We start from the raw sequence: 22,541 nt of genomic DNA, 5'->3' as shown, positions 1-22,541 counted from the left end.
AGACCAGTAACCCCCATGGGGTGGAGCATGTTGACTTAGAAAGAGAGTAACCGAAGGGGGCACTCAGAAGTCAAAGTTTCCTGATCTCCCAGCATTGCCTTCTGGGCCTCTGAGGTCGTGGGGGTGGTTATTTTTCCTTTTAATAGAGAAACAAGGGACAGAATGTGGGACATTAATGAAACCATGTGGAATTCTAGTACTTTGTACCCATTGGGGGAAATGGAATTAAAGCCATTGAAAATACCCAGGAGTTCACATTTTAAAATTAATAGTGCAAATTACGAAGACTCTTACTAGTTTTGCATACTAAACCAGTCTAGATAGGATACAAACCTAGACTTAGGAAAGCACAAAGAGCTCAACATGCTGGGGTCTTCTGTTCTCGGTCAGTTCTTAATTTAGGTTTCCTTCCCTATTCCCAGAACATATTGGCTCTCATCTACATATTGATTAGGTAAAGTCTGGATAGTCTATAAAGGTCTTAAGGAAAAGAAAAAAAAACCCAACTTGAAATCTTGGGTCCCCTCAGCTTCCTGTCAACCTCCCCGTAGACATTCTCATTCCGCATTTGATGATGGTCTGCATTAATTGCTAATAACTTATAACAGTGCTACTCACAGTGGGGTCAGCCGACCAACAGCATCGGTGTCCCCTGGGAGCTTGCTGAAAATGGGATTTCCGGTGCTACCCCAGAGCGGCTACATCAGAAACTCTTGGAGCGGGGCCCGGGAATCTGCTTTAACCACGTGTGAATCGTGGCCTGCAGTTCACACTGCTTCTGCTTCCCAGGGGTTCTGGGTCCTGGCCACACAGCAGAATCACCTGGCCGGGGGGGTACTTTGGAAAAATACTGATGCCCACTGGCCTCAATCTCTGGGAGAGTGACTGGGGTAATGGCGTCTTGTGAAAGCACTCCCGGGCGATTCTACTGTGCAGCTAGGGCTGTGAAGCACTGAATTCTAGCCCCCCTAACAAGATGTCACAGGAGGAAATAAAAAATAACCTGGACGCTACCCCTCCCCACTTTGTCATCCGCCCCCAAGCCCCACCAGCTGAAGTGCTCAGATCTGAAGGCCACCTCACCTGCCGTTTTTGTTGATGTAGGTCGCTAGATAACCGTGGTCTTGCCAGTTGTGCACCGACTCTGTCATCCCTTGCTCCTGGAAAATGGACCGGAGGCCTTTTAGAATGGTCTCGCCATCAGCTGGAGAACAAGGGAGAGAAGGCAAGGTGGTCAGGATGAAACACATTCCAAAGGAAAGCCAGCGAGGCGCAGTTTGACGACTGAACTTTGGAAGAAAACCTGAACAAAGATTTGCCGGCGTCACGCCCGTTGTCAGGAGCTATGAAGGTTCTCAACCCCGTGAGGAGAGGCTACACGGATTACCGGGTAACAAGACAGACACAAAAACACCAACCACAAAGTCATTGCACCAAGGATGCAGACAGGTCTTCAGCCAACCAGAGATGACACAACACAATGTTTAGCCTAACCAGAAATCAAAGAGATGCAAATAAATGAGCTTCCATTTTAGGGTATATAAATTAATGAGCCTATACAGTGCTAGAAAGGGGATGTCCACCCACTCCTGATGGGTATCATAAAGGACTTCAAAACTTTTGCCTTTATGTTCCAGGTGTCTCACAATAAGCATGGGTTGCTATTATAATAGGGAAAAAGAAATTAAATGGGGCCACTCAGTAACATATTTCTATACAGTAGCGACTGAACAATTCCTTATGGAATAACCTGCTATGTACTGACCCTATCCTTGGCCAGGGGCCCATCTTCCCCTCTCCCTCCCCACCCACTTCCCAAGTGGTATCCCCAGGTAGGACTTCGGTCAAGGTTATAGAAATTGCATTAATCTCTGCAGGTTCACTTGATGCCAGAATCTTCAGGAACATCCAACATTATGACGCCTAAGAGAAAAGGCAAAATGCAATTTATTCTCCTCTAGTTCGATCTGCTAAGCACTCATTGCCTGAGAAGGGTAAGGTAAAGCACCGAGATGAGACAAAAGGAATTACTCTGTACTGTCCCACGAGCCCTCCATGGGCTGGTGTTTTTTCCACATGACAGAAAAAACAGTGTAGGCTGCAAAGCGTCAAAACAGAGTATGTACGAAGAGTACGTCTGCGACCTGAACCAAGGCAAAAGAAAAAAACAAAAAGATTCACAGCTGAAAAGGTTTCACCAGAAAAATCACACTAGAATTCCTTCCATAAACTAAGTAGTGCCAACGTTTGGACTAGACGTTAAGGATTTTTTTCACCCTACTTAGAATCTATCTCCAGCCATGTCTGGAACTTTGTTCCCAAGACCTTCCAGAGCACAGTTAAGAATGAAGACCACAAACTGGGTTCAGAGGCCAAATTGGGCAGCAAATGTGTCTTATTCTAGCAGGCACAGACTTTTCAAAAAATTTAAAGTCAGTTGCCACTTAAAAACCAGATTTCAGGGCACCTGGGTGGCTCAGTCGGTTAAGCGTCTGCCTTTGGCTCAGGTCATGGTCCCAGAGTCCCGGGATCAGACTGAGAACTACATCAGGTTCCCTGCTCAGCGGGGAATCGGCTTCTCCCTTTCCCTCTGTCCCTCTCCGTGCTCGTTCTCTCTCTCTCAAATAAATAAAATCTTAAAAAAAAAAAAAAAAGATTTCACCTACCCACACTGTAGTGGGTGGAATGGTGGCCCCCAAAAAGATATGTCCACATCCTAACCCCCAGAACCTGGAAGGGTGACCTGATTTGGAAAAAGGTCTTTGCAGATGTAATTATGGATCTAGAGATGAGATCATCCTGGATTATGCAGGTGGGACCTAAATCCAAGGACAAGTGCCCTCATGACAGACGGAAGAGGAGAGACGGGGATAAAGAGGAGCAGGTGATACTGGTAACAGCCACAGGCCAAGAACACCAGGAGCCGCCCGCAGCTGGAAGAGGCAAGCAAGGGCTGTCCCCTAGAGCCTTTAGAAGGTCCACGGCCCTGCCAACACAGTTTTGAACTTCTGGCCTCCAGAACTGGGAGAGAATGTGTCTGTTGTTTTAAACTGCCCGATCTGTAGCACTTTGTTAGGGCAGCTCTGGCAGACGGATACACCCACCAAAACAGGTACTTTCAACTTCACTTAACAAACGATAGCAAATAGCGTAGCAAAAATGGCCGTGAGGGCATCCACCTTCTAATCTTTTGAGTTCCCGAACACAGACAGAGCTATTAGGATAGCACAACCAAAACTCACGGATAGCATTTAAAAACACAACTACATGAGTGTGCAGCCCCAAGCCCCCAAACAGGAGCAGGTGGGCACAAGTGTGTCCACCAGCAACTGTGTGAGAGGAAATCAGAAAGCAAAGGGACTTCACACTTCTCATAAAAATACCAGCTGGGGTTCACCCACAAGGAAGGCGTCTCCTCCTCTGAGACGGCAGCACCCAGGAGGGAGCAGGGACCTGGGTAGAGCCAGAGAATGTCAGCGTGGCCAAGCCCGATGAGAGCCAGCTGAACTGAGGCTGCATCCAGGAAAAAGCCCCTCATCAGGGAAAGACTCCTGGAGCGGAAAGCACACCACACACCCATCGCAACACAAGCATCAGGCAACACGGGTGGTGACCTCATGTCTCATTAGTCTCGCTCATTCCCAGCAAAAACTGTGCCTTTGGGAAACTCGTTTGGAAGAAAATAGCTGGCTTCACTATTCTGAAATTGGAAATTAAAAGGGGGAAGCCTGAATTATATCCTCTGAATGATATTCGGTTTTAAGACTGAAATCCACCCCCTAAAAAAATTCCGATTTCAAACTTCATCAAAAGAAGGGCCCTCGTTCAGTCTGTTTGTCACTGAAGCCTGGTGGGGTCAAGCTACCGCGGAAGTGACTGAGCTGCAGGGCGGGAAGGACAATGTGCCCAGCACGGCCCCGAGGCCCGCATAGCCCAGAACTACTTGCCCTCAACAGGAGAGCCACTATGTCATTATTCAATCCCTCCTTGGCTAGAATACACGTTTTCTGATTTGAAAGTGCATAAAACAAATCATCACTCCTGGTAAATGGCCTCAAGACTGGGTTCTGTTGGCACATTACAAAACAGAACACAAATCCCCTATATGCTGGTGAAGGGGACGATCCAGACAGGGCCACCCTGTGCATCACTGGCCAGGCTGCGCAGGAGAGGACCTCAGCCCCAGGGCTGAGCCGGGGCAAACTCTCTCTTGGGCCAGGGAAAGGGGTGTCTTTGTCTAAAACACCTAAAACCCGGGGCGCCTGGGTGGCTCAGTCGTTAAGTGTCTGCCTTCGGCTCAGGTCATGATCCCAGGGTCCTGGGATCGAGCCCTGCATCGGGTTCCCTGCTCAGCCGGGAGCCTGCTTCTCCCTCTCCCGCTCTCCCTGCTTGTGTTCCCTCTCTCGCTGTGTCTCTCTCTGTCAAAAAATAAATAAAATCTTAAAAAAATAAAAATAAAAATAAAAATAAAACACCTAAAACCCTTGACTGCCGGCCAAATGCAGCACGGCAACCACCCCCCTTTTTCTAGCTGGCACCATCAGTGGAAAGGTACTGAGGGGGCTAATGGAGGCCCTCCAACCAGGTTTCAAACTGAAGGAAAACATATTACGAAAGAAACCCAATGGTGAGTGTTACTTATGTCTATACTATGGGCTTGCCCCTCAGTTTAGAAGAAATCTGCCAGGTCTGAATGTTATTTCTGGCGGTCACCACCGCCTGGTCCCTTGTGGGCACTGAATGACCGTGTGCCTTTCTGCACTTTCCTCCTGTCTTCTCGTCCTCCACATTGCTCCCAGCCCTTGGAGACGATTCCAGAAAGGGGCTCCAGAGCTGAAACAACTGCCCAGCAACTCTTTTCCAGAACCAAGGTTTGAAAATGAAAACAAAGCCAAAGACATGAGCTCCACTAGGTTCAACGATGAGGCTCGCTTGGTCATCTTGATCTCAGGGGCTCAATAAATGTTTTGTGGGTAAATGAAAATTTATTTCAGTTGCCTAAATTAATCATCTATATTGCTGTATCTTTGCAGAGTTTCTAGAATATCTAAACCAGTGGTTTTCAATCCCAGCAGTGCATAATTACCTGGGGAGTTTTTAAAAGTGGTACGTCACATCCTAGACCAATTAAATAAAAATCTACGGGTGAGAACCAGGCATCGGTATTTTTCAGGGCTCCCTGGGAAATTCCAATACACAGCCATGGTTGAGAACCACCGAGCTAAACCACTAGATAAAAGAAAGAACAAGAAAACCCCACTATTTTCAAACTAATTAGTCGAGTCACCAAAAGGTTATAGAAAATGTTGAAAAAGGTCTGAAAAAAGCCTGAACTCCTTACTAACAGGCAGCCTAGGACATGTCCCAGAAAATGCTTTGCAGTTATCCAATTTCAACCTTCATGCCTGTCTAGTAAGAAACATGTAATATGACCAAGCAAAATGTACTTGGCTGTATCGGGGTTCCTCAACTGGGGTTGACAACATATGGTGTGAAGGACAGTCTTGTCCCTCACAGGACTTTGGCAATCCCAGTCATACACATTACATGTGGGTAGTCCCCCACTTTGTCTGAAGAGAAAAAAAAAAAGACCCCACACTCCCACTGCCCAGGGACAGAAGTGGGGCAGGCAATACAGTCCCTTGAGAACTACTAGATGCTCCATAGGAGTGAAAATAAGCCTGGGCTCAGAGCATGCCCAAATGTGGGAACACAAGACTGCAATGTCGTAAGTGGCTACAAAATCAGAAAATTTGAAAGCAAATTCAAATGCTAAAAGAGATATAATCACACGGCTTTCAAGGACGCATGGTAATCCAAACTAGGCTAACAAAATGTTTGGCAGAAGTTCTTAGAAAACTCTGGCCAGGCAAGAATGATGTGCAACTCGTAGACGACTCAGCACTCCAAAGTGCGCAGCAACACAGTGACCTGTCCCAGGGCAAAATGTGTCCTTTGTCCACTAGACAACTCAATGTCCCCGTTTCCAGACCACTGCCCACTTTGTGTTTATTCAACAATAACTTAGAAAGAATCAACTTGGAGGTCTGGTCCAAATTAAATACATCACTACCAAAAGAAAGGAAGAGAGGATGAAAAGTGGGGTGGGGGGGCAGGGGCAAGGCATGAAGGCCCAAGTTTCATCTCCCTGCCTCATTTTCTCCCAGAGATCCATTTTTAGAGGCCGCTCTTGGAGCACTCTGACTCTGACCGTCAGCTCCATCCAGATGGCTGAATCCCAAATCCTTATACCCAAATGGAAACTGCTTTCTGCCTAACTGCTCAACACACTGTCCCAGTCAAGTCTGAAATAAGGCTTGGACTTCTCTATTCCCTCCCCCAGATGTTAATACCCTTGCCACTTAAAATCCCCCAGGATGCTCCCCTTGAAGCTTCTTACACAAATCACCCACCGCAGCCTCTCTGTCCCTCCAAACTCACTGGCCAGGCACCGCCCCCAACAGGCATCACGCCCTCAACCCTCAAGATGGGGACACCACTTTGCAGTGTTCCTTCCCTCCATCCCTCGTGGTCTGGGGCTGCCCTGTAATCGGCGCTCCATAAGGTGGGCAGCCCCAAGTGGACGTTCAGCTGAGCAACTGCACTCACCCAGGCTGACCAGCCCAAGAAGCGGAGGGATTTGTGCTGAATAAACACCTAAGACACCCGGCACCCTGGCAAAAAGGGGGGAAAACATCCTTCAGTTAGACCCATGCCCACTTTCTTCCATTTTAAGTAACGGCTAAGATCCTGTAACCTCCTCAACAAGGTGAATTCCAGTAGCGGCTGCCCTGAGGGAATAAGCAGTTCTCTTACTTCCAGAAAACACCTGCAGACCTCAACTTGCATCTTGAAGTCCTTTCAACTTCGAACACTTGAGCAAAGAAAACTCGGGACAGAGTGTGTGGCAGCCGCCCCTCGTGCAGGACCTTCAGCCTGCCCGGCCTCGGGCCAGAGCCGCCCTGGCCTCCTCCGCAAAGTCAGGGGGCTGGACCGGGCGAGTCGCTCCCACGCTAGCAGCATCCGGCTCGTGAAATTAGGAGACGAACTGCTATCCTTGCCAAGCGTATCTTTAATTACGAGCCCTGGAAATTCCACACCTCCCCATCAAGGCCCTGTCCCGTTACTTTGCTTCCTAGTTCTCCCCCGCGATGGCTCAAGCTAGTCCGTCGCGAGGGGTTGATGATCGCCGTCATGGCACCATGCCCAAGTGGTGGGGCCTAACGCCCGGCCTCCTCCCAGCTCGCCCCTCCTCCACAGAGCCTGGCATCTCCAGAGCCCGGTGCCCTTAACTCTCCTCCATCCTCTGATCCCGCCCGCTGCCTCCCCCTCCCACTTCCACTTTCCATCCAGGTCAGGGGCCACCCCCACGCCACCCTCCTCCTGAGAGCTGGACCCCCCTAAAGGGGGGGGGGAGTGGCAGCACGTACACCAGCAGCTCACAGCAAGGGGAAGCATCAAGGCGGGCATCCTTTCCCCCAAACCTGAGACACCCTGGTGTCAGAGAAGCGAAGAGCCAGGTTTGGGTTGTGTGGTTTCCCTTCACACACAGACCAGCTTTCGGGTTACCCTGATAGGCTCTTAGGCTTCCTCTAAACCTAAAGAAGAAAGGAAAACTGGACTCCAACACAGTTTGAAGCCATTCAAGTACCTGCTTTAAGCATCCACTCAGATGTCCTAATCTTGACAGTGGTGGTGCTTACATGACTGTATGCATTGGTCGAAACTCAGAACTGTACACAAAATTTCCTCGATGTAAATTATATCAAGTTTTTAAAAATCTATTCCAGGGGCGCCTGGGTGGCTCAGTCGCTAGGCGTCTGCCTTCGGCTCAGGTCACGATCCCAGGATCCTGGGATGGAGCCCCGCATCGGGCTCCCTGCTCCGCGGGAAGCCTGCTTCTCCCTCTCCCACTCCCCCTGCTTGTGTTCCCTCTCTCAACTCTCTCTCTGTCAAATAAATAAATAAAATCTTTAAAAAAAAAAAAAAAATCAATGCTGATAGGCAGCAAGTCCAGATTACCGAAATCAAATGATATACAGGGAAAGCCTTCATATTTCACAATTAAAAAGAGCTTAGCACTTACAATTATTTAAAAATTTGTTTTATTTTTAAATGTTAACAAAGAGGGTCTGTGTATCAGGAGACATCTCAGACATACAGAAGCCTAATAAATTCCCAGAGATTAAAGTGAAGGTCAAGCAGGTGGTTGCCTGGGCTATCTTACTTCGACAGCTTTGTCTTCAATTCCCGTGTCCAGTTCTTTTTACAACAGCTGCAAGATGATTAATCTCATCACACAACACCCAAGACAACGGCAACGTTCAGAGCAGCAGGTTTCACATTAATCAAAAAGTGGAAACCCAAACTGTCCGTGAAACTCTGACTGGATAAGCAAGCTGTGGTCTATCCATACCATGGACTATTTATTCAGCCATAAAAGGAATGCAGTACTGATATATGCTGGGACATGGATGGCATAATGCTAAATGAAAGAAGCCAGTCACAAAGGGTCACATGTTGTAGGATTCCATTTGTATGACAGAGCCAGAAAAGGCAAATCCCTAGACATAAAAAGCAAATTAGTGTATGCCAGGGACTGGGAGCAACTGGAGGCTAGGAGGAATGGGGATGATGGCTAAGGGGTAGAAGTTTCTTTCCGGGGTGATTAAAATGTTCTAAAATTGTGGTGATGGTCACCCAACTCTGAATGTACTGAAAATCATTTAAGTGTATACTTTAAATGGGGGAACAGTGTGGCATAGAAGTCATCTCAATAAATCTGTCCCCAAAAATCCAAACATACAAGCTCCACTTTTAGATTCTCAGCTACTGTGAGGTAATCAAGGCAACAGAAAGTTCCAGAAGTGGGTTGCTCCCTTTCAACCAACCATAAGCCAGGCCCGAGGCAGCAGATTAAAGGGGCTGGCAGGGGCGGTCTCCTCTGCCCCCCCCCCCCCCCGCGCCACAGACGTGTCACAGAAAAAGGAGTATCCGAGCAGCTGCTGTGTGCACTGTCCCGGGCACCGGACGGATGCAGCCCTGCAGCCAGGCTCAGCCTCAGTTCGTTCACGGCGCCAATGTACAGCGTAGCCGCTACAGTTAGGAACTGTAGCATATATTTGAAAGTTGCCGGGAGATTGAATCTTAGAAGTTCTCGTCACAAGGAAAAAAATTATTTAACTATGTGTGGCGACGGATCTTAACTAGCCTTCCTGTGGTGATCATTTCACAAGATATACAAATATCAAATCATCATGTTGTACAGCTAAATCTAATGCTTTATGTCCATTATATATTTCAACAAAAAAATTCTTTTAAATTTTTTGAATTTAAAAATCATAGCACTGAGATGGGGCCACAAAACATAGAGAGGGACAAATGACAATTTGGTGGGCTTGTTTTCAGAGCACAGCTCCTCCTCTTTCTCTTTTGAGAGCGCGCGGGCACGCGAGCGCAGGTGTGCGTGACAGCGAGAAGAGGGGCAGAGGGAGAGAGAGAATCCCAGGCAGACCCCCGCCGGGCACAGAGCCAGATACAGGGCTCGATCTCACGACCCTGAGAAATCAGACCCACGCTGAAATCGAGAGTCAGACGCTTAACCAACCGAGCCACGGAGGCACCCCCCAGAGCAGTTTCTGATGTTCATACCGAAGAACAACCAAACCAGGAAAAATTAGCTACAGAAAGAAAGAAAAAGACCTGCTGAATTGGATTGACAGCCATACAACACAACACAGAAATAACACCCAAGCTCTTTTCATGCAAGTGTGCATTAAAGAAAACCACATGGGGCTGTTTACAGTACCAACCACAGGGACTATTTCTTAAAACTCACATTACAGTACCCTAGGCATACTGTAAATGTGTTGCTAATTATTTCATTGCCCTGCCTTCCCTTTCCCACTGCAAGAGAACAGTTAGAAAGGCATTTCCCGTCACCCCCAACAGCTACTGAAAAGGGGGAAGAGCCTCACTCTACTCTAATATAACCACCTAGGTCCCTCCATGAGCCAATCTCCTTATGACATTAAAGAAGGGCTCACAAAAAGAGAATTTATGAGACACAACCCTAACCCCTCTTTAGTCTGGAACCCAAACAGTAATGCAGTATTGTACCCTCTTCTTCCTGGTAAACCCGTCACCCCCACAAGGCTATGGGAGTCTTCAAAGCAGCCACAACCCACAAGCCTCAGTCAGCACAGAGAGGGAGGCACCTCCACGGAGTGCTCATGTAGCTCAAACTATCCAGTCCTCACATTCTGACCTAGTCCACATGGGAGGCTAACCAAGAATTATAAAGAAAGGCACAGAAAGGGGAGATCATGCAAGAAGCCTGGCTTTCGCTTGGGGAGAAGATAACGAATTGTGGCCCTGAGAAGCTGGACATCTGGCCACCTGAACTCTCCCAGAAGGCGTCTTCTGAGCAACATAAGGTGTGCCTAGACTCCATGGGTTCAAGATCCATGTTTCCAGAAGAGGAAGTAGTAAACTCGGGCTAGAGCTGTGGAAGAGAGCAGAAGACCACCAACGCAGAGGACACTGTAGAGGCCAGGACCACAAAAAGCCCTCTCTGGGCGCTGTACTCAACCCAATAGGAAGAAGCCCAAGAAATGAGGTGAAACCAGACCCAGCAGCTGCAAAAAAGGGATGAGCAAAGTGGTAAGAGGGAACTGATAGGGTCTGAGGTGAGAGGAAAGGAGAAGACCTAAGGCACCTGGACCAGGAAAACTAACCAGCCCTTACACCTTTAGTTCACAACTGCCCTCCACTGTCCACTGTGAGGAGTGAAAAGCATCCCAGCTGCCGACTGCCACCTCCCCTTCATCTCACAAAGCAGTGGGATGCAATCAGGTTACAGGCTGGCCCAAGGTCAGACGGCCATGGCTTCCCTCAGCTCCATGCAAAAGAAAACCAGGTTTCTTTACCAAAGTAGAAACTGCGGGATCGCCACTTTTACTGTCCAGGAGCGCTTAACCAGTATCATGAACATCCAGCTCTCTTCCCACTGCCTTTAGGTGGGCAGAATACCCTACGGGTTCAGATCTATTAACCACTTGTGTTTCTGCAAACAATTCTAGGGTTTGTGCCCAAGCTTCTCTGCCAGGCTGCAAATCGACAATGAAATAATATTTCCAGAGATAAAGCAGTTTGGACTTTGTGTCGTCAAAAGTCACATTTTTATCAAGCCATCCCTGAGGTGACCCCCTGCACCTTCTCTTCTTCCAGCTTTGGCCAAGGCAGACTCAGCGAAGTCAACATTCAGGACTGCGCCCTTCAGAATGAACCTCCACGGAGATTACTCAGCACCCAGGAAGTATTGGAAAAGTTAAGTGCCACAGAGATGAAAGTCAAAGGACACAAGTCAAAACTCCCCGTACAGAGGGAGGAATGTATACTATGATGGATTCCAGATGAGAAAAAGGCCATGTGGGGGCCTGGGAATCTGTACTTGAATGTCTTTCCAGATGGCTCTAAAGCAAGCCACACTGGACTTAGTCTGAAGGCATGGGTGGACAAACTTGTTCCTTAAAGGGCCACACAGTAAAGATTTCAGGATTTGGCAGGCCAAATCAGGGCCCTGTCAGCTACCAGAAGGCCATACAAAGGAGGCCAAAGAACAGGATGTGGCCCAAGGGCCCAAGTTTGTTGACCCCCCGTCTAAGGTCTTTTCCAGCTCTAAGTTCCTAACCAACAGGCACAGGGATGCTCAGCTGTAATTCTACAACCTGAATTTCCAGAAGTGACATTCTTAGCATTTGGGACTAGAATAATCTGAGGAATACTTCCTCCATTCAAGTTAGCAATTTATTAAATGCGGGGGGACAAAATAACAGCTAATAACCCATATAACCAGGACCCCAGTAGACACCAAAAGGATAATAAAGGAATTCTACAAACAACTCTACACATAAATTTAGCGACTTAAAAGGAAATGGGCCAATTCCTCAAAAAACACAAACTACCACAACTTACCAATAAGAAGTAATCTGAAGAGCCCTATAACTACCAAAGAAATTGAATCCATAATCTAAAAACTCCCCAAATAGAAATCTTGAGGGCCAGATGGGTTTCACTGGAGAGTTCTACCAAACATTTAAAGAAGAATAACACACTTCTATACAAAATCTCTTGCAGAAAACAGAAAAGGAATGCCTAATTCATTTTATGAAACCATTGTCCTAATACCAAAACCAGAAAAAGACAGTCCACAAAGAGAAACCTACAGACCAGTATCCCTCGTGAATATATAAACACAAAAGTCCTTTGCAAATCCTTAACAAATAAGAATTCAGCAATAGGGGCGCCTGGGTGGATCAGTCCGTTAAGCCTCTGCCTTTGGTTAAGCCTCTTGCCTTCGGCTCAGGTCAGGATCCCAGCGTCCTGGGATGGAGCCCCGGCCTCAGACTCCCTGCTCTGCTCCCTGCTCAGCGGGGAGTCTGCTTCTCCCTCTCCCTCTGCTGTTTCCCTGCTTGTGCTCTCTCTCCGTCAAATAAAGTCTTTAAAAAAAAAAAAATTCTGCTTTCACTTAAAGAGCTCCTTTAAATAAAGGAAGACCAACCTTCAAATCGCATGCCATTGCATTATTTTCTGCCTCTTCTTTTGCCAGCAGAACCTTCCTTATCTTTCAGTAAGTTAAATTCACCCCTCTTTATAACTGAGCGTCTTTATCCACTGGCACAATCTCAAAGTACTCAGCCCTAAGTACTGCAATTAGTGCTAAGTGTTTTATGTATCATTTGACACTCTTCCAAACATTTTATTGGACATCCCACCCAACAACACAGTGTGTGGGATCTGGGGATCATTAGCACCTTCATGCAGAGGGAGAAAGTAAGGCGCATGTGAAACTACCCGGAGGGTCATCTAAAAGATGCTACCGGTTCTTAGCAGCTCCTTTTGGGTTTGCTGCTTAGCACATAAACACATCTGATCCCAAGTATGGCCACTAGCTCAGTGGCTCCTTCCGGAACACAGATGACAGTATCAGTTTAATGAAATCCAGGCCCACCACAACTTAGGGCCCCAGAGTTGTTTTTCCTGGGGTCTGGATAAGTGCCTAGTCGTAAGGGTTTCAAAGAGCATTCGTGCAATGGTTTACATACTTGCTTTAAAGATTCAATTGAGGAGGCTTCCTGACTCTTCACAAGAACTGGGCGTGGAAGCAAAGTCCCATGAAATGGTGGCCGGCACGGCCTGGGTTACAACCGCTGGAGGCAAACGCCTGCCGTGTGCAGGACTCCAGAAACTCAACTCACTCACAGCTTTCCTGAACACGCTTTTCAACAGATGCCCAACCACAGCCCAGGCACTTCCGAACCGATCCTTACCTGCCGAGGAGCAGTACAACCGCGCCCGTCTCAATTCACATTACAAAGCCCGTCATTCCAAACTGTACCGGGTACCACGCCTGACGCCAGCAGCTCTAACTTTCCCAAGCTCGGAGCCCCTGCACCTCGGTCGTCTCCCAACAAGGTAACAAAGGCCTGGGCGGCCATTCAGATACAGCCCATTTCATGACACAATTAAGATGCAAAGAAGATTTCGAAAGTGGTTTAACTCCTCCACTGCAAAACCTTCCATTATGTGTAGACGATTTCCTCACGCTCTAAATATCGCTTAGTATCTTAAGTACTTTTTCAGTTTACAATCTGAGAAGTTAAGACCATTCTATTTTTATTTGCTTCTCTCCTTGTTAGGTTGAAGACCTTTATGTATACCTCTATTGCCGCAGCTGGTATGTTTTTCTCTCCTACATTACCTAATCATAAGCTTTTGTTTTTAAGGGTATACCGGTTTCTATTCATAAGACCTTCTGGCTTGCTGTTAAAAATACTAAATTGTTGCCACACATGACACATACATTTTCTATCTCGTCTTTTTAATTTTAGCCAACTTAAAAGCACCTCCCCCCCCCCAAACACACACACATACACACACACGGCAAAGTGTCTACTAGCTGGTTATGCAGTTGGAAAATGCTATCCTGAAAAAATGTCACATGCAGGGCTTCAGATTACTTGAAAATGCACCTCTCTCATTAGCTGGGGTAGAGATTGTTCTTAATGCCTGGATGATGGAGTCAATTTCTTAAACAGCTGTTATCCCTTCCACAGCACTTAAAATAACGACAGAGAACGACCAAATAACTAGATGAGGCTTCTTGAGATAAAGCACAAACTCGTTTTACCATACGCTACCTCCACAGGTTTAAAGAAATGGGTGTAACTTTGGGACTACACTCTTAAAAAGATTATGGTTTATACAATTTTTTAATGGCAAGCTCACAAAACTAATTCCCAGCAATGTGCAATTACTCAGCCTGCAGTCAAATACAGCCTGATTCGTGCAATTAAGAATCTTTTGCAGAGTTGGGGGAAAGAGTTAAAAAAAAAAAAGCAAAAGAGTGTGCCAAATGAAGGGAGATTCCATTGAGACCTCCCCCAAACAGCCCATAAAACATTTGCAAACAGCATTCAAGTACGAGAGAATACCTAAAGGACGAAAAATGCCTGCCCCAGAGCTGTTAAATTCTGAGTCTGGGTGCCTCCCAGCTACTTGGAAGCACAGGGAGTGTGAGACTCAAATGTGCGCAAGGGTAGGGACAGCTGGGCAGAAATGGCCCCAGGAGGGGCTGACAAGGTGATGAGGACACACAGGAGGCTTTTTAAATGAGAAAAGGGACAGGAGGAATCTGTTGAGTTTGTGGTGATCGAGCCCTTCCCCAAAATGGAGACACTGGGAGACTGTGGCCAAGAAGTGTAGCCAGGAAAAAGGTGAGCAAGGAATCTGAGAGCGTAGCAAGCACAATGTGCAGGACTTAAGGACTGGCTGCCTGGTACTTGGGGTAGGGGGACGCCCCACGTTCCTGATACAAGGGTTTTTTGTTTTTAATGAGGATCCTACTATACTGATTCTCGTACTTAATTAGCATCAGAATTACTGGGAGGAAGCTGGTTAAAAATGCAAATTCCAGAAACTCCTCCAGCCCAGACCGTGATTCAGTCAAACTAGAAAAGGACCCAAGCATGCATTTCCCCCTTCCCAGGCATCCGCCCCCTTAAGGCTACATTGTTAAAGCGGGTACGTGGGGGCGGGGGGTGTTATCACAATGGTAAAGTGTTACAACAAGGGATGATAATGCTGAGACAAAGGGGAAAGCTTTTTCTCCTCTTGAACAACAAAACACTCGAAGCGATCAAAACTGGATTTTTTTAGGTTTTGTGCTTATAGCTATGAATCGCACAAAGACGATATGCTTCTACCAGAAAGCAGCTCAACAAATAACACGAAAACAGTGGGAGCTCTGAGGATGGGAGGAAGGCTCAGGAAATCAGGGAGGGAGGGTCACCAGAAGCCAGTGCTGGCCAAGCCCTCTGCTCCTAACCGACCCCAGGGCAAACCTAGGAGGAAGGTAAGGCCCACCCTCCCTCTATGACTATTGATTTATGCATAATGGAGACTTCCAAAAAGAACCAGGGAAATTTCGCTGATGATCTGTCATCTGCATTAGAGCATCGGCTTAGCTAGAACTTACCCCGGGGATTCTCTGCCCCAGCACTATTGACATCTTGGGCTGTCAACGCTGTGGGGGGCCTGTCCTGTGCAATGGAGGGTGTTGAGCAAGCACCCCTGACCTACGAAATGCTAGTAGCACCTCCCCACTTATGATAACCAAAAATGTTCCCAGATACTGCCAAATGTCCCCAGGAAGGGGGAGGAAGGGAGACAGAGTCGTTGAGAATCACTGCCTTAAACTAAGAGGCTTCGCAGTTGTGGAATTAACAAAGGCCTTGGAATCAAATAGACAAAGCTTTGAATCCCAGCTACCCCATTTATTAGGTGAAAAGCTTCAATGGGCCTATTTATTCATCTTTAAAATGGGGATAACAGGACCTACCACAGGGTTGTTGTGAGGATTACGTAAAATAACGTGTAATGCGCTTAGGGCAATGCCTAGCCCAGGAGGCAACTAATAAATACCGGCTTTCATGTTTTCAAAGAGACGTCTGTCTTGAAGAGGAACCAGAGACATTTGCTTACAGCTCTGGCCTTGAGTGGAAACCTACTGGGCCTAAAAGAAACAATATACAGAAATGGCACTCTCCCTTCCCTGTCCAGGTAGGGGGTCTGAACCAGGGGTCCATGGACTTCCCAGGGGCCAGTGATTCCCAGGGGCCAGTGGATACAATTCAGGGGGGTCTGTGAACTCAGATGGGAAAAAAAAAATACACATCCTTATTTTCACTAATTGAAATTTAGCATTTTCTTCAGTTATGCTTGTAAAACCACACATCAACTATGGTGGCTATCGTCACCAATAAAATCTCACAGCTTTTTCTTACAACACAGCTGAAATACGATTTTCTCAGCTCTACTTCGAAATTGTGGAAGTTATTAGGCCTGATGCTAGATCATGTTATTTAATGTGCTACTGAAGAAGCACATATTACTAGTCTACATATTTGGGACTTTGTTTATTTTGAAAATTGTGTTTTAAAGTAATTGGGTTACTTTATGCATTTAAAATTCTTACTCTGAGGGGCACCTGGGTGGCTCAGTTGGTTAAGCGTCCGACTCGACTTCGGCTCAAGTCATGACCTCAGGGTTGTGAGATGAGCCCGCTTCGGGCTCACCGGGCTCACGTGCTGGGCTTGAAGCCTGCTTAAAATTCTCTCCCCCTCTTCTCCTCCCCCACTCCACTCCAAAAAAAAAAAAAAGTAAAATTCTTACTCTGAGGCTCCACAATCTTCCTTGATAAGGGTCAAAGGCACAAAATTAGAACCCCTATCCTAAATCTTTTTGGTTAAGCCCAATTCCTAAGCAGCCTTCTATTAATTTATTAAACAAGATCTTTGTTAGAAAACTACTTTCTGGGGGTGCCTCAGTCGTTGGGCGTCTGCCTTCGGCTGAGGTCACGATCTCAGGGTCCTGGGACCGAGCCCCGCATCGAGCCCCAGGCTCCGCATCGGGCTCCCTGCTCAGTGGGAAGCCTGCTTCTCCCTCTCCCGCCCCCCCGCTTGTGTTCCCTCTCTGGCTGTCTCTCTAATAAATAAAAATCTTAAAAAAAAAAAAAAGAAAGAAAAGAAAAAAGAAAACTACTTTCTGAATTGGAGTAACATAAGTCACTTTGTTTCCCTACATCAACTATAGATCAGCGGTCCAGAACCCGAACGTAAGAGCATCAGGCAGGTTTCCTCACTCAGGACCCGTATATGTGTGTCTCATTTTCCCCCTAGGGTACTTGAACTAGTTTTCCATCTTGACCGTAACATCAATCAGGTGCATTTTAACCAGCACTTATCAAACATCTATGAGGTACCAGAATTGTGTCCAGGATACAGACACTGGAGGCCGGCCTTCGCAGATACTCCCAGCCCGGGGGAAGAAATGAGACAGGGAGAGGAGGACTGCTCGAGCTTTGGAGGGCTGACTAGCCAGAGGCTTGTTTGCTCTAACAGGGCAGGCAGAGGCTGTGCGTACCACACCACACTCCCCTCTGGATACCCAGCCCGCTTGCTGCCTAGTGTATATGACTAGGAACAAATCGTGTGTCCTCCACCAGCCCAGAGATGCTCAAACCATACAAACAAGGGACATGTTTATTCTTGTTAGCCTCAGCTGAGAAATCACAAAATGTTTTCTGGGTTCAGGAGTCCTCAGAATCCAATACTTCACTTGCATGATGACCAAAGATGAGGTTTTGTTTTTTAGCAAAAATTAAAATTTCCCGAGTTATGTCATCAGCCACAACACTAAACAGGCACCACCAGGCCCAACCTATAATTGCCCTTAGTGGCCCAGTGGCTGCTGGGTACTAGCTGGCTTGCACTGGTAACTAAGTTATATGGAATCGCAATATAACAACATAACTAAGTGGTTCAAGTTTAATTCCATTAAAATCACATCATGGAACTGGAGCATTAGTAAGGATTACTGACAAATGGGAAAAAGAACATGAATCCAGGCTCCACAGGCATTTGACTCACCCCTGAGTCACATCCAGTACTCACCATGCCAAGACTAATGCCTTTTGACTCATTATTATCAATTAAAATAAATGTTTTTGGAGACCTCACACACAGGTGGTAGATTTCTCACCAAGTGCCCCTAACTGAAACTTCGAAGAACTTACAAGATCCCCGTCTAGCCAGATTCCCTTATTTTCCAAGTGTAGACACCTACTGACAGCAAGGGTAACATGTCTCCCCAAATTAAGTAATGGGGGAACACAGTAAGAATCAGAGTTCTCGGGGTGCCTGGGTGGCTCAGTCGATTTAAGCGTCTGCCTTCGGCTCAGGTCATGATCCCAGGGTCCTGGGATCGAGCCCCATCTGGGGTGCCCTGCTCAGCGGGGAGCCTCCCTCTCCCTCTACCCCTGCTCGTGCTCTCTAATAAATAAAATCTTTTTTAAAAAAAATAAATACTAAAATAAATAAATACTAAAAAAAAAAATCTTACTCCCAAAACACTTTTGTAGGGTCTCAAGAACTAACAAAGATGAATATATACACATCCCCCTCCTTAGTATTATTTCTTCCTAGAATGTTCCTCAGCTCACCATCAAAATTTTCTCATCTTTAAGGTTAACAGGCTGAAAGGGGCGCCTGGGTGGCTCAGTCGGTTAAGCATCTGCCTTCAGCTCAGATCGTGATCCCGGGGTCCTGAGATCCAGTCCCGCATCGGGCTCCCCACTCAGCGAAGGAGTCTGCTTCTCCCTCTACCGCTCCTCTCTGCTCATGATCTCTCTCAAATAAATAAAATCATAAAAAGTTTTAAAAAAAAGATTAACAGGCTGAGAATTAAGGATAATTGGCTGGGAACGTTTGTTTTTTTATTTTCTCCTTGCCCAACTGAATTATTTAGATACCACTTCCACACCTTGCCAGCTTAGAATCTGCCAGTTTCTCCTGCTCTCCTCTAAACTATGTGTCTATGGTTCTCTCCCTCTCTGGCCAATGTCAGCCCCAAGTGTTAAAGTTCTCTTGCTTGGGGCACCTGGCTGGCTCAGTCTGAAGAGCATGTGACTCTTGATCTCCCTGACATGAGTTCAAGCCCTGCGCTGAGCACAGAGATTACTTAAAAGAAAAAAAAAAAATTAGGGGCGCCTGGGTGGCTCAGTCGCTTAAGCGTCCGCCTTCGGCTCAGATCATGATCCTGGGGTTCTGGAACAGAGCCCTGCGCCAGGCTCCTTGCTCAGCAGGGAGCCCCCTTCTCTCCCTCTGCGCTTGTGTGCGCTCTCTCAAATAAAGATTTTTTTTAAAAGATTTTATTTATTTATTTGCCAGAGAGAGAGAGAGAGGGAGAGTATAAGCAGGGGGAGCGGCAGGCAGAGGGAGAAGCAGGCTCCTCGCTGAGCAAGGAGCCCGATGTGGGACTAAGGATCCCAGGACCCTGAGATCATGACCTGAGCCAAAGGCAGACGCCCAACCATCTGAGCCACCCAGGCGCCCCATCAAATTAATAAATCTTTTTTAAAAATTTAAAAAATAAAGTTCTCTCTCCTTTTCTTCATAAAGTGAAGGTTGCCCCGCACTTTTACAACAGAACATAGAAGCCCATTGTGAGCCATCATTTCAACATACCACACCTGAATTAAGCTGAAAGCTGTTTAAGGCTTCAGGCACCGACACAGACTGAGAGAAGTGCCAGAATCTTCCAAGCCTCATCCTGATACTACCCTCCTTAGAGCCTAGAAAACCCATGTTCAATAAGTACAGGTCAATGTTCACACATGCTTCCACCAAGGACACTTCCTAGACTCACCTCTTAGCAGCTAGGTGACCCTGAACCACTAGTTCTTCCTCAAGCCTCATCCTCCTCACCTCTAAATTCAGTATGCAAGAACCTTCACTAAGCACTAATCCCTAAAGTTGGCAGGATAATTACTCAACAAAACCTTAGCCATCTCACACCCAACACTAGCTGCACGCCCCAATCACCATTTTATTTCCTGACTCTCCCAGTCATCTCCCTTCTCTCTATCCTCAACTAAGAAATGTGGGAACTAAAAAATGCTTTGTTTTCTCAGTCACTTCCCAACCACCGAATACACCGACATTACTTAAGAACCTTTTGGTGTTTTAGGGCAACTCCCTTAAAATTAAGCCCTATGAAGTGTGCACCGTCCTTCCTTGTTGTTTTTTTTTTTTAACCACCGGGAGGATAATACTCAGAAAGGTTGAGACGTTAAGGCCGAAGTCCCATGCAGAGCCAATCAAGAAAGACAAGGTCTTGCTTCAAATCCTCAAAGTTTTGTTTTGTTTTTAATTAAATCTTTGCCTTCGGAGAGCCTTTAAGCTTGGGGGAGAAAAATGCAAAATGAGATTTCAGAACTTCAAGAAAGGAGAAGAGAAAGACAGAAAGTGAAAAAGTCATGGTTTTAAGTGGGAACAGAAAAGGTTGCTCCATCCAATTCAAGGAAAACGGTGAAAAGGCAAGATATGGATGAGATGCTCCAAGTGGGATGTACAGGAAGCGCAGATTCAAGTCTGCAGCACTTATAGGTTTAAAAGCCACCAGAAAAAAAGGCTGGCAGCCCTACCCCCCCCCCCCCCCACGTTAGAAACACCCAAAGAAAAGCATGCAAAATACCCTTCCCCTTCGTAATTCCTGCACACAGTTCCGACTTTCCAGCCCTCTGTTCTGGCCGGCTGTGTTCCGAGCCTCCAAGACTCGGGGAGTTTTAGTTCCCGCGCCCAGACCTCACCTCCCCCCCCCATAATCAACGTTTCCTTTCCCGCCCCCCGTCCCTTTCCGCGGGACCCGTCTCCTACGCAGTCGGCTAAGAATTCTGCAAGCGCGGCGCGCTCCTGCCCCAGCCCCGGCTCCCACGAGGGGAGCCCCCGCCCCAGGGTGGAGGGAATTTACCCGCCTCCGAGAACAGGAAAAGGTCACGCGGGCGGCCCCGCGCGGCGCACGCCCCCCGCCCCTGCACTCCCGCCCTAAGGGGGGGCCCGCGGACGTTGGGGGGGGTGTTCCTCCCGAGCCGCGCGGCGCGAAGGGGACCCTCGCAAGGGCGGCCACGCCCGCACGGGGCGCGGGTGGGCGACCCGGGCCTCGAAGGGCGGCGCCGCCGGAGGAGGGCTGTGGGGGAAAGCGGCCCCTCCAGGCCCCGCGCTGCGGCGGGGACCGACTGGAGCGCGGCCTCCGCCCCGGCCGCCGGTGCACGCGGCCCCGCAGCGCGCTCGGCGCGGCAGCCGGAGAGACGCCGGGGCCGCGCGGGCCGTCCGCATTGTTCGGCCCGCGGCGCGCGCCCCGCCCGGTCCCCGCTGGCCCCAGCCCGGCGGGCGGCGCGGGCGGCCGGGCAGGTGGCGGCCGCGCGCCCTCACCTTTGGCGCCGAGCTTGAAGTCGAGCGTGCTGTGCCGTACTGCTGCCATAGTGAGGCGAGGCCCTGTGCCATGCCTGGGGGAGGCGGCCGCGGGAGACTGGGGGGCCGCACGGCGTGTCGGGCTGCGGCCGGCGGGGAGTGAGCCGCGCCGGGGAGGCCGAGGGTAGGAGGTGGGAGGGACCGCTGGGAGCGATCCGGGGCGCGGGGGCGGGGTCGGGCCCGCCTCCGGGAGGGAGGAAGCGAGGACGCCCGCAGCCCCGAACTTAGAGCGCAGGGTGTGGGGCCTCGCTAATGTAATGGTGGAAACGTGGGCGCCGTGCTCCCCGCCGTGCGTCACCAATGGCCGCTCCCGCGCCGAGGATCGGGCGGGCGCTCCCGCCATCCGTTAGGTCACCTTAGGTTTGAACAGCGCAGCACGACTTCCGGGGGGCCCACCCCCTACACATCCACACGTCCCCAGACCATCCCCCAAGCCAGGGCCCCTCTTATTTCCTGGCTAAGTCAAGAAAATCAAATGCTAGGATCCACCCTGTAGTCCAAAAGTACTGCCGCCTTTTCCTTAACTCTTCAAATGCTACAGTTAAACCCATCAGAATTATTGCCATTATTATTAGCAAGGGTCGGCTTGCATTTCGGGACCAAATAAAAACCTCTTGCGTATTTAAGTTACCTACGTTTGCATGAAAAATGGGAATGGTGGAGAAGCAAGTCAGAGGATAAGGTTAATGTTGATTTGGGAAATTACAGATTCCAGAGTTGCTCCTCCATTACAGATGCCCCTGTTCGAGGCGGTGAACCTTTCCGCTGTGGGCTTCTCTTTGACTTTGGGCTTATGGCTGCTATTCAACACGATGTGGCAAAGGAGAGAACATCAGTGCGCCCTAAAGCCCTCCTTTATTCCACTGACAGTCTCACTAGGCAAATGCTTCCATCATCCCGTCAGTCTTCTGTGCGTCTCTCAGGGTCCGGAAGCTCCGCAGGAATCGCTATAATGGCCGGACAAAGTTTAAATCTGACCTTCTGTACCCTCATAAAAGCATGAAGAAACTACGTATTAAACTCGCCTCTCCCAAGAGCAGTCCCCACTGGCTGTTTTCCTGAGTCCTTCACCATTCTACAAGAACTGGGCAGTATCTTCCCAAGTGTTCTTTAACAGGCCATCCTGTTAAGAACTGGATCTCCTTTTTAGCACTTGCTCTGCGTGTTTTC

The 22,541-nt window shown here is 48.2% G+C and overlaps 1 protein-coding gene across 1 annotated transcript in view; it reads right to left on the bottom strand.

The window, feature by feature from the left end:
* SMS (spermine synthase) overlaps window positions 1-21,729 on the bottom strand; it is a 48,402-nt gene extending 26,673 nt beyond the window's left edge. Inside the window, exons 1-2 of the mRNA XM_032389603.1 lie at window positions 21,333-21,729; window positions 1,084-1,204 (exon numbers count right to left, since the gene is read on the bottom strand). Of these exons, the coding sequence (XP_032245494.1) occupies window positions 1,084-1,204; window positions 21,333-21,714 (503 nt within the window). The 5' untranslated portion in view covers window positions 21,715-21,729. The remainder of the gene's footprint in view (window positions 1-1,083; window positions 1,205-21,332) is intronic.
* Between the last annotated feature and the right edge of the window lie 812 nt (window positions 21,730-22,541).

The sequence above is a fragment of the Phoca vitulina genome, unplaced genomic scaffold (genome assembly GCF_004348235.1).
Source record: "Phoca vitulina isolate PV1807 unplaced genomic scaffold, GSC_HSeal_1.0 scaffold55, whole genome shotgun sequence".
NCBI classification, from domain to species: Eukaryota; Metazoa; Chordata; class Mammalia; order Carnivora; family Phocidae; genus Phoca; species Phoca vitulina.
The sequence above is the reverse complement of the archived record's forward strand: the minus strand, read 5'-3'. Positions and strand labels throughout refer to the sequence as shown.